General features: G+C 37.6%; 1 protein-coding gene across 1 annotated transcript; it reads right to left on the bottom strand.

Moving 5' to 3' along the window:
- Positions 1-2,167: 2,167 nt before the first annotated feature.
- LOC123718030 (cytoplasmic dynein 2 intermediate chain 2-like) lies at positions 2,168-9,677 on the bottom strand. Its single transcript, XM_045674381.1, has 6 exons — positions 9,157-9,677; positions 8,211-8,385; positions 5,205-5,344; positions 4,290-4,679; positions 3,007-3,188; positions 2,168-2,314 (listed from the first exon to the last, which is right to left on the bottom strand). Exons 1-6 carry the CDS (start codon positions 9,610-9,612, stop codon positions 2,215-2,217), a joined length of 1,443 nt encoding a protein of 480 aa, XP_045530337.1. The 5' UTR covers positions 9,613-9,677; the 3' UTR covers positions 2,168-2,214.
- Between the last annotated feature and the right edge of the window lie 2,308 nt (positions 9,678-11,985).

Here is an 11,985-nt window from a genome sequence, read left to right as displayed (position 1 = left end):
TTATAAATATATACATTTATATCATTAAAAATGAATCCAGTTATAAAATGTAATGTCACGAATCGTCAAGAGTCAGCAATGCTACAAAGATGTGTTCACTGTAACTTCATTTAAGCACATAATATTACGTACATTTGTAAATGTTGCCAAAAGTATCAACATTTTATACCAATCTTAAATACTTGCTAATCATATGCTTTCATATTTTTGTCTCTCAATACGCAACTAGAGTACTGTGTCGTTTAATTATATTTTGTTCAATATTACGTCCAAAATGATCCAAGAAGATGTCATAAAAAGTAGGAGTCATCAAAAATTAAAGATGAATGATTATCAACTTTTACATTATTTTATTAATGCTAGTGAACAGTTGTTTACGATATCTGTGGCATGATTTTCGAAATGATGTATATACAGATTGGAAACTGTGAATTTTGCACCTATGCACCTAGATATTTAAAATTTTTAATTGTTTTTAAATACACTCATCAAAATAATAATTACCAATTCGAATTATAATATATCGATATATTTATTTACATTTAATTTACGGATTTCAAATTGACGCGCTCATTACCAAGCTGATCCTTCATGATTTTTGACTTTCTAAAATTATTTAGTAAGATTTTACGTGTATAGATATATAACCCACTTGTACACATATATTATTAATGCTTAATAAGGATAGCATAGCTATTGAATGTAACAACATTTTTGTAGTAAATATGAAATTGGCGTTTTGTATGGGAGGACCAAGAGTAGTTTTTTTTTATAATAGATTTAATTAATCAAAGTATATACCATTGCTATCTATGCACTTTTGCCATCTGCTCATATACGTTCATAGACCCGTTAACAAAAAAAAACATTCGGACTCAATAAAATCTTTCAAGGCTTTCACTGCCCCATCAGAGTTGTAATTTTTACCTTGCAAGAAGTTAGCCAAATTTTGAAAAAAACCCGTAATCGTAAAAGGCCCGGGGAGTATGTTAGATATCTTAAACATTCCAATTGAAGCTCCTCAAATGTGATAGCAGTCTGTTGTGGAGTGTGTGGTCCAGTGTTGTCGTGAAGCAGCAGTGGCCTAGAGCGATTGACCGGTCTTGGTTGTTTAGCTAGCTTTTCCATCATAGTTTGCAGTAGTTGACAATCTGCCGTAATCGTCTGGCCAGATTTAAGAAAGTTATAACAAGTACTTTTGTATTTTTTTCGGAGTCAATTTTCGTTTGACGTATGATTTGGCGGGTAGTGACGTGTCGACCGTGTAATTGGTAAATCAGGTCACAAAGGCGGTCAAAGTGATTTACGATGCGCAAACTTTCCCCCACTCCCTTGTTTAATTCTCAAGAAGGATTTGCCGGTATCTGTAATGATTCTTCTTAATTATTGTGCCAGTTGAGTAATGTAACGCAGCAGTCGACACGCGTTTGTCGATTTGCTACACTCCATTCGTGAGGTACCCACCTTTCAAGCCCTTCTTTCAACACTTTCCCCAATTGTGTCAAGTGGATTAATACAGTTTTATCACTAATACCGCAGCCAGCAGCTAATTCAGACGTAGTTTGCGATGGATCCGCTCCCACAATAGGTTTAAATTCTTCGTTATCAACTTTGGTCTCCGGCCGTCCACGGAGCTCGTTTTGCAGGTCTCTTTTGCAACACCGCCACCATACATATCCTTCGAGCCGCTTCTGGAGCACTGGTGCCACGGTGGAACTCGTATTCGTAAATAACGCGATATGCATTTCATGTTTTTCATCTTATAAAGCGACACAAAGAAAACAAATTAAAACGGGAAAATGAAATAAATCGTAGTTTTCGAAAAAAAAATGCAAGAATAAATAGCTGTAGAAAATTTAATTTGGAATTCCAAACCAAATATATTGAGATATTAAACCAGGAGATATTGAGGTCGAAGTGGCGACGTACGACAAAACACCAATTTTATGTTAGGCCCTAATATTAGTTCATAAAGCTCAAATGTGAAAATCAAACCATGCATAGTGCATGGTTTTATTTCCAAACACTTCCATGCCCGATAAATTGATAAACATTGTTATACCCTCAAATACTCCTTAGTTTAAGATTCGATTCCAGTTGATGAAACAGCCAGAAATGTCTGTACCGTCTCTATTTTAGGTTAAAGAGGAAATTTAAAAAACAATTAAAAAATAAAATTTATTAAATTAAATAAAAATAGAATTAAATTAAATATTAAAAGTCTAAATCATCCCCAGTCAGTCTAATGCGTCGTGTTGGGAGTTCCCAAATGCGCACGCAACCTTCAGCGTCCCCTGAAGCAATGCGACACGTCCTGCAAATTCGAAAATATACAATAAAAACATTGATACATCAAAATCATTGACGCATCATTATTCAAAATAATCTTTAGACAAACATACATACAATTACGGAATTAAGCCTACAACCTTTTAAGTCTGAACCTCAGACTTCAGTATCTATATCTATAATAGGCAAGTAAGGGATTAAGTTACTGTGTGACACACGCCGTCGGCCGTTTCAGTCTAAAGCCGGTTTACGAACCTTACTTTTTTTCCTGAGTGCGTGTGTTTATTGAAGGTCTTTTTGATGAAGGTAAAATATATAGTATTGTACATTGATTATTTTGAAATGAAACTTCTTTATCGGTGAAGGACAAAAATTGACTGTCACATTTTTCCTTTACGTGCCATCTTTTTCTTGTCCCTATCACGGTTGATTCGAAGAGATTCGAAGCCATTAATAACAAAAATATATAATAACGATAACAATGATAGTAATAATTCAATTACAATTAATGAAGTTCTGTAATAACCTTAGTAGTAATTGACACTTTCACGTCTATGACAATAAAGCCTTTTGTTAAACTTTATCTAATTTAACTTTGCTTAAAGCAATTTCTGTAAAGTTGCATATAGTAGATCATTTTTCGAAAAATAATGTCATAAAGAAGTTTCACGTGTGTACACTAGTATACGCACAATTTTGTTGTTGTAATTCTCTTACCCAATCTGACTAACAGCCACGCAAGTGACGCACGCGTTTCCGGTAAATCCCTCAACCGGTACCGGTTTTCCAGCTGATACATTGTACACTTTGATCTCCCCCTCTTCGGCTTGGCCAAGCACCACACATGGTATTGTGGGGAGCCAGGCCATACACGAGATTGGCCAGTCCAGACATAGCACCTTCAAATTTCAAATGTTTCTGAATATCATTTGTTTATTACCAGACACTGTTTATCGCTTTTAACTTCGTTGAAAATGAAAAAGATGTCCCGTCAAATGCAACAACAACAACTAAAATAATACATATTTAACGAATAAAATGTGAATTTATCGGCAGTGAGCTCGCCAAATCGGGAAAAAAAGCAGCACTACCGTACAATCCTTTCTGAAAGCCATTTTTGACCCCCTAAATCTTCGTTGTGGATAAAATTAACTTAACTTAACATATTTTAAAACTCTTCTGCATAAAAATTTCTTAATCATATGCTATCCTGCTCAATCTCGACTTTTGTAATTCTTATATGTCTTATTCTTATATACTTATTGCATATCAATGAATCCGTGAGATAGATTACAAACTAACGGTATTTACAATTTTACGGTGACAATTATATATATAAAATTCTCCTGTCACAATGTTTTTTCCCCATACTCCTTCGAAACGGCTCGACCGATGCTTATGCATATTCATTAAGTCTGATAATCGGCTTCTATTTTTCAAACCCCTAAGTGTCCACCCCAATTTTTTTTAAATACAGCATACAAAAATATTTACAACCATTGTAAATTGCCGTATTATCTGCTTACGTAATACTTGAACGAGCCCTAACAAACTATACATTAGAATAGTTTATGTATAGTTTGTTAGTGTAAGTATATTATGTATAAAAAAAATAAACATCACCAAATAGAAACGAGTTGAAGTTGATCGCTTGATGAATTTCTTTCGAGTTTCTATTATTCTTATCATGTCGATATTATCATTAACAATGCCACAAGCAAGACGATCGAATCCCGACATAACCGTAATGCAATTAATAGGTTTTGATGAGTTTTAAGTGGATTCTAGAATAGTTCAGATTATTTACAATTAGGTAGGTTTTTAATTTTCTAAATTTATAGGATATATATAAGAACGTTTCTAAATTTCGTATTTAAGATGTGTACAGGACGGTTCGCTAGTAACTACTAAAAACATATAACTATATATGTAAATATATTTGAAATAAAGAATATAATAGAAAAAGAAGGTTTAAGTATCACAAACTGATACATATATACCTTTATGGGAGCATTCTGCATCACATCATACACCCTCAACTCGGAATCAATGGATATAGAGACAAAAATATTCGGCTTTTGGACACCAAAAGCCACGTCCAGCACACACGTGCCATTCCCCTCTAATACGTCGTATACCGGATCAATTTTTTCATGGATTTTGCATAGAAACAACCTCCCACACTTTGCCCCAACGACGAAAATATCGTCAGGTAATTTATCAGAACTCGCGCGCAGCGGGTAGAACTTCACATAGTCGAAGCATGTGATGTCAGGGACTACTTTTCGTGTTGAATTGATTTGGTAGGACGTTATATTTTCGAATACTTTCTGATTCGCGTTCACCTGCCACACGTTCAACGTCCCGTCGCTACCAGATGAGAATAACACCTGGAATTTATAATTTACTCTATATGTGGTTTTTTCCACCACCTATTATTATTAGTACGTATTATATAATAAATAAAGCGGCGCTATAACCTTGTAGGTCTGGGCCTCAGATTTCTGTATCCGTTTCGTAATTAGTTTTCTTAATAGACAATTAGTTGATCAGCTTTCTGTGCCTGACTGCTCGACTTTGAGTTTAATGTAGGTTTCCTTACGATGTTCTCCTTCCTTGACTAAGTCAGCTTTGAAAGCGCAGATAGACCGAAAGACATTGGCTAGCCGAGGATCGAACCTATGACCTCAGGGATGAGTTGGATGCTGGATGCTGAATTGTTACCCCCATATTCTTGAAGGACACTAATGGGCAGCTGCTTCCACATATTGGTGGTGCACAGCATACTAGAATTTCGTTTTCTGCTTCGAGGTTCGACGATGAAACTCAGCTGCAGGTTTTCTTTCCTGCATTAATCCGAATAACTTCTCTGAACTCTGCTCGCAGTCCCTTAAATAATATAATAAACAAATAACCTGATCAGCAGCACCTCGTCTCTTCCCCTTGTTATGAATCTGCATGATGAGGTATACGTTTGCGAGTGGAGCGTCTGCCCATTGCAAAGCCGACACACGTCGGGATCCATGACAGCCAGATGGCGAAGCAAGTTGGGTACCTGTATTCATTTATATATAACGGCCTGTCCCTCATTTTGGATGTATAGCATATTGTTACAAATACAGATCGTATGAAATGCCAATTCAATTCTACACATACTAGAAATTTAGAAATTGCGTGGCTGAAACATTTTTCAAGCAAGCCTAGCTGGTACAATTTTAAGGTAATTTGTTTACAGGCCTTTTCAGGATTAATTATACCTCTTAGGTGAAGAAATTTTGGACTAACTTTCTAGATGAGACTAACTTTCTAGAACATGGGTGGAATGATGGGCGAGAGAGGAAGATCGGAACTGTTTTCTAAGTAAGTCTTTAAGAATGCCGTACGACAAGGACGGAGAGACGAAGATCAAGACCATTCTATAATCAATGAACTACTACGACCAAGAAGTTCTTGAATGTGGTTTAGGTTTGTTCATAGGGAAATATAAGCCGGCCCAATCGTGGCCATTCATTCTGTGGCAAGTCGCGCTCAACACCTCCTCCACTCCTACACACCAAGGGCGATAGTGCGGACAGGACGCGAACAACACTCTAATGACCGCTCCAAAAAGAGTGGATATGCATAACCACGAGGCAGTCTTGAATGAGAATAAAGTTCAATAGCTCAATAAGTGCCGTTAGCTAATAATAGTGAAGACAAGCGACTACTAGTAATAGTGTCAATTGATGTAATTATTGACAGTGTTTTGTTTAATTAAACGCAATAAGTTCAGAAAACTGACCTTAACTTGAGTATAAAAAGAACAGTAATTGAAACAAGCATACTTCCATGTCTATCATATGATGCCAAACGTAGATTTTTAAAAAGGTGCTAATAAAGAAGATTGCCAAAGGGCGAGCGAGCGAGCTTCTTCGATTGAATAAGACAAAGTGAAAGTAATACGAAGCCTTGCAAGCAGCTAAGTGGAAATGGGCCGGTCATATTGCCCGTGTGTGTGATGATAGGGTGAAAATAACTCTTATTCGGAATGGCCGAATAGGAAGAAAAAAAGGGAAGATGAAACAAAAGAGCGGGGAAAGATTGGAAAATAGTTTAGATAAGAGATAAGTGGAAGAATTTGCAGGAGACCTTCATTCCGTCGGTCGTGTTAAACATTAGTCAAACACGGACTGAATACTGGCTATTTTGTTGTTTTGTGTGTAATTAATATATTTTTGAGTGTGTTACATATCCATTGCACTCCCTTAGCCCCGCATAACCAATACCAGTACACCTCTGACGCAACACCGTCATAAAAGGAAATTGACAACAGATAACGGAAGCTTTTCATCGGATACCTCACATCGGACCGGTCAATTCTCAATTAGGAATAAGTCTATAATATAGATCATTGATCGTGAATCTCATATAGGGCCGATTCAATTTACTTATTTAGTCTTAATCATTGTAGTAATTCAATTAAAGTTATTTAAATACATTTTGTTTTTTTTTTGGGATTCACTCAATTAATGCAAACAAATTCCTCTTATTATTAAAGATTTACGACCTAGCTCATAACAATATGTTACTAAGACAATGATTTTGATTGATTTTTGTGGAGTAGTTGTACAATAATTTATTAAGAACTTACAAATAATAAGTCTTTATAATTAGTAGTAAATTAATTTATTTATTACATTAAAAAATACTTTCAACATTTCTTCCCATTTGACCATAATAATTGTAGAGGGATTGACAGTTCTCGTCCGATAAATACTAAACAAAAAAATTGAACAATGTCCTTCCTATGTTGCCATCAACATACTGACTGCAGTATTGAACTCCCCTTGGCTTCCTCGCTGTTCCAATGCGTCTACAATGTTTGGTTGTGCAGGTGTGGACTGTTTTTATGCCACGAAGCGAGCTGTATCTCTGGTGAGGTGTCTGCTGGTGAAGCCTAACAGCATGCTTGCACTAAAGGGAAGGATTGCCCTTGGATGAGCTGTGGCGACCAAATAAGACCACTCCTCTTTACGACCACGTCGGTGATTTTACCGCTATGTGTGATGACACGGGCGCGGTGGGTGGAGCCTTCAGCCATCCCTACCATAGCCCAATGGATGCTGTTGGCGTCCACACGCCACTTTGACAAGGCTAAACACCATCCCAATTCGCTGGTGCGTAAAAGCATCAAGTAGTACCCCTTCTCGACAAAAAAGGCTCGTAGGAGGCCTCGACACACACTAACGGATCCGGACGATTCAATTACCGTAGCTAACAATAAATTAAAAGCCGTCCGCGCGGCCAATAATAATAAAAATAACCAAACACAGATTAGGGTAAAAAACCGCCTTCACCGGGGAAGACTTGGCTCACTCCAGTGAGCTTCCGTCCTGCCATTCAGGCGATTGACCACCCCGCGACGGCCCAAGCTGAGGTTCGAGTCTCACAGGAGACGCCCTTTCTGGCCCTTTCAAACGTCATTCTGGCCGAGCTACGCTCGCCAAAACAGCCCGAGCTGGGCTGTAAAGGCCCTTAAGGCCAACAGCGAGATTCTATTCAAAAAAAAAGGAGCCTTTAGGCAGTGGCAGCGCGACCAGCGGACAGTGCGATACGAACTCTTTAACGTGAAACCTGTGCGCGCGAATTACGAATTCACCCTTTGTCACTTATAATTAATTTATTATTGTTTAAACGCTTTCTTTTCCCGTACTGTGTTCTCAATCCTTTTCGTTTATTAACTTGGTTTCTTCGGTGTAAACTTTCAACTTTAATATATACATACTTAACAGTTGAAGTTTCATTTGTTTCCCTACTGCCTAGTCTAGAAACTATTATTATATGGTGCTCGCCTCACGCGCACCGATAGGGTCATTGCAACATTGTCACTAAAACATTAATAATCATATGGACTTATGATTGTGTGCTTAAATATCTATTACCTTCTTCCATGTTTCCATTCATTAAATTGCATAAAACGACTTCGCCAGACGTGGTCCCATACGCGAGCAACGCAGCGACTGACGGGTGATATTTGACAACTGACACACAGTTATTTTCAGATATATCTAAGCTGTGCACAAATTTTTCACCGCCGGCTCTCTTCAACGTGTAAACCTGTAATTAAAAAAATCTTAATATACTAGTTCTGGAAAAAATATTCATACATAACATAATTAATATTAATTTAATAATTTATCATGATGTAAAATAAAAACAATACAAATAAAAACTAACCTAACCTAACCTTTAAAGGTCTGGGCCTCATGTATCTGTTTCATGATCATTTGTCAATCTGGCAAGACGGTGATGAGACTCCTCTGTCTGACACACGACTAGTTCTAACGCAAGCCGGTTTCCTCACGATGTTTTCCTTTACGGATCGCGTTTAAAAATAGAGTATAGGCCTCCAACTGGCTGCAATTCTCTCACTTGAGCAGTTTTCTCCTTATATTACTACCAACATAACCTTACAGAGCAATAAATTGATAGACACTGAATTTATTTTTCGTCATATTCCTAATTGCTATTTATGAATTTATATTGATCTTATATATTAGTGAACACTGGGCGGCCCCGTGCATACAAAAACTTATCTCGGAATTTGAGTGACGCAATACCGCGGGCAAGTTGCATGGATTTAATACTTTGTATAATAATAATAATTCGTTAAGGAGACCTCGCCAGAACAAAAGACCGCGCGGCTGCACACTGACTAGGTGGACTGACGACATCTCCCGGAGGTTGTCTCCCAGTGGAGGCAATGAGACTAGTTCAGCGCGTATTGGAGGAAGGCTACGTCCAGAAATGGATCAGAAATGTCTTACTGAAGATTCATACGTCCTATACATAGTTTTACGTTTTTAGCGGTAAGTCAAGATACCTTACCTTAATCAAACCTGTATTCTGACACCAGGTCTCATGCTGCAACTTTCCGATGGAAACGGCCAACGAATTGCCGGCACTGCTCCAGGTTACACCTAAAACCGCTGACTGGTGGTCGCCAGCTCCAATGCCATCGTGGAGCTTTAGTTCTTGAAACAACTTGGCGTTTAGGACCTCCTCATCATCGGAATCTGAGGAGAAATCCCTGTCTGTCTGGTCAAGCTGATCCATCATAGCTGGTACTACCTTTCGAAGGAATTCGTTAAGACCGGGTGGTTCTTTTATTGACGTTACCACTTCGGAGGCAGTACAGCCAATGTCGTGATTGAGCGTTGTTTGACAACCAACACCAGACGCGGAAAAATTTGTTTGGGTACCGCTTTGAGTTCCTGATCGTTTCGCCTGAGCTATGCTGTCAAAGCCCACAGCTTCGCTGTCATAACCACTTAATCCAGACATTTTCTTAACGAAATAATGGAATTGGGCAAAATCTATGCGTCGTTGTTTTGTTATTAATGATTGGCGTTGCCATAGCAACAAGTCAAAATAGTGACATAGACATCTTGGACTTTTCGCATTATGACACGCGCGTTTTATTATCAAGTGTGATTTTAGAATTTTATCAACGAATAAAAAACATTAATTACAGAAGTTTAAAACTAGAAAAACATCATTAATGCCAACTTTTAGAGGATACAGAAGAATAAAAAACTCAAATTCAATTATTACCTAGTCTAGCCATAAATACTGAAACAAAATAAAAAAATTGATTCTATTTAGAATATATATATATATTGTAGCTTGTTCGAATTGGTCTCCATTGGCTGCAATACCTTAAAAGCCTTTAAAACGTTGGGGACAGATATCAATAGAACCACGCACTCTTTCCATGGTAAAATTCTTCACTGCCAATCGAGTTTGAGGGACTCTAAATTATCATGGCGTTTAGAGCAAGTCTATTTAAAACTGACTATAAATCATAATACAGCGGATTAAGATGGGGACTAGACGTCGGTCAGTCATCAGCTCTTATGAAGTCCAAAACGTTCGTTCCCAACCAAGACTGCGTAGACTGAGTTTGATGATCCGGCGCCTTTTTCCTAGAAGGACCATTCTTGTTTTGTTACGAGGCTTCACTACCTTCTCAAGAATGGTATTTTGATACACTTTTGCCGATGTTTTGAACCATTTTCATAAAAGTATGGCTCAGTCACTCCTTCATAGCTACTACTCCACCAAACCATCACTGAAGTCGGATAGTGCCCACGTTGAACTCTGTCGACTAATAGGAAAGCTTTCTTAAATCTTTGAACATAAATACTATATATTGTTTGTTAAAATGTAGCTCAATTGTAAAAAAAAACTCATCCGTAAACAAAAAATTTCTGTGACCTCTTTTTGTGTACCGCTTCAGTAATGTTTCGGTTTTAACACCCAATGTTTTTGTAAAATAACAGTTAAGAAAACTAGTACGTCTCTGATAGGATACAAATCCTAAGTCATCTCTTAAAGTACTAGACATGGTTCTAGGTGTTATCTTCATCTCCCGAGATAGAATCTTTTGGACAGGACATCTTCAAATTCTTTCCCTTACTGCTTTGACCACCTTTTTCGTACGATCACTAGTTGGACGGCCAGATCTTTTTCTGTCACAAACAGAGGAGGTTTCGTTGTACCAATTAATAGCCCGGTACACAAACATTATATTAATACCAAGCGTTTGTAGTTTTAAAAAATTCATTTGGCTCCACACCGACTTTGCAATCAGCACAGCGATTCAGTTCTCTCTCAGCACACTCCATTTTAATATCGCAAAATATTGTATAATGTATTGGCGCCAAAATCGGAAAACAATGATATAAAAATGACAGATTCTAAATTCAAATGTAACATTTTGTTAATTTTCAATTGTAACATTATTTATGGCCAGACTAAGTATACCGACATGACATGATATTTATTATTTGTATTTGTGTATAATCGCAAGAGATATTGGTATGCACATAAAGCAGCTTAGACAGTCATTCCAATCAAGGACAGTAAGCAACTACATAAATCAAGAATGTGGTGTATTCGTGGCGAGGGCGAAGGCGTCTAGCAGGAGTCTGGAGCCGCAGACGCATCATTCATCTAATGCCGGCGCATTAGATGAAGGTAGAAAAGTCTTACCCCTTAACCACGAGCAGCCCGCTCCGGCTGCCGGTAGATATAGGTGTTAATTACTTAAGTCTGGTTTTGAACAACATCTAAAGTTTGGTTTCGATGCTGCAATTACGTACATACATAGAAGACATATCCAGAAATCAAACTTATAACACCTCTTTTGGTATCAACCACCGCTGTGTGGAACCAGCTGCCCACTGAAGTATTTCCGAACTAACTTAGGCTCTTTCAAGAAAATAGCATACCAAATACAGGTCGTTACCGGCTTGGTAACGCACCTTAGGCGTTCGCGTGAAGGAGTGCGCGGCAGCGGGAGATTGACGTGTCGATCGCGTGATTGGTAAATCAGTTGACGTTTGTGTCCCGCGCTGTGTACGAAGCGCCAACTTTCCCCCACTCCCTTGTTTAATGCTCAAGAAGTTTGCCGGTATCTGTACCATATGTGTAACGAAATATTAAATTAAGTTTTGAAGTATTTGAAAAAAGGACATAGTTAATTTAATTACATACGCTAGATGTTGACTATACTGTGACATGACCGATAAAACTATTCATTAAATTAGATTTCTTCATTTAAAAAAGGCACTAACGAAACGCCTATAGACATTTTCTTAACGTATAATTAACATAAACGAACAGAAAATTAAAACAAATTTTAAATGTTTGGTC

Source organism: Pieris brassicae, chromosome 14 (genome assembly GCF_905147105.1).
Source record: "Pieris brassicae chromosome 14, ilPieBrab1.1, whole genome shotgun sequence".
NCBI lineage: Eukaryota > Metazoa > Arthropoda > Insecta > Lepidoptera > Pieridae > Pieris > Pieris brassicae.
This window is presented reverse-complemented; position numbering and strand designations above follow the sequence as displayed.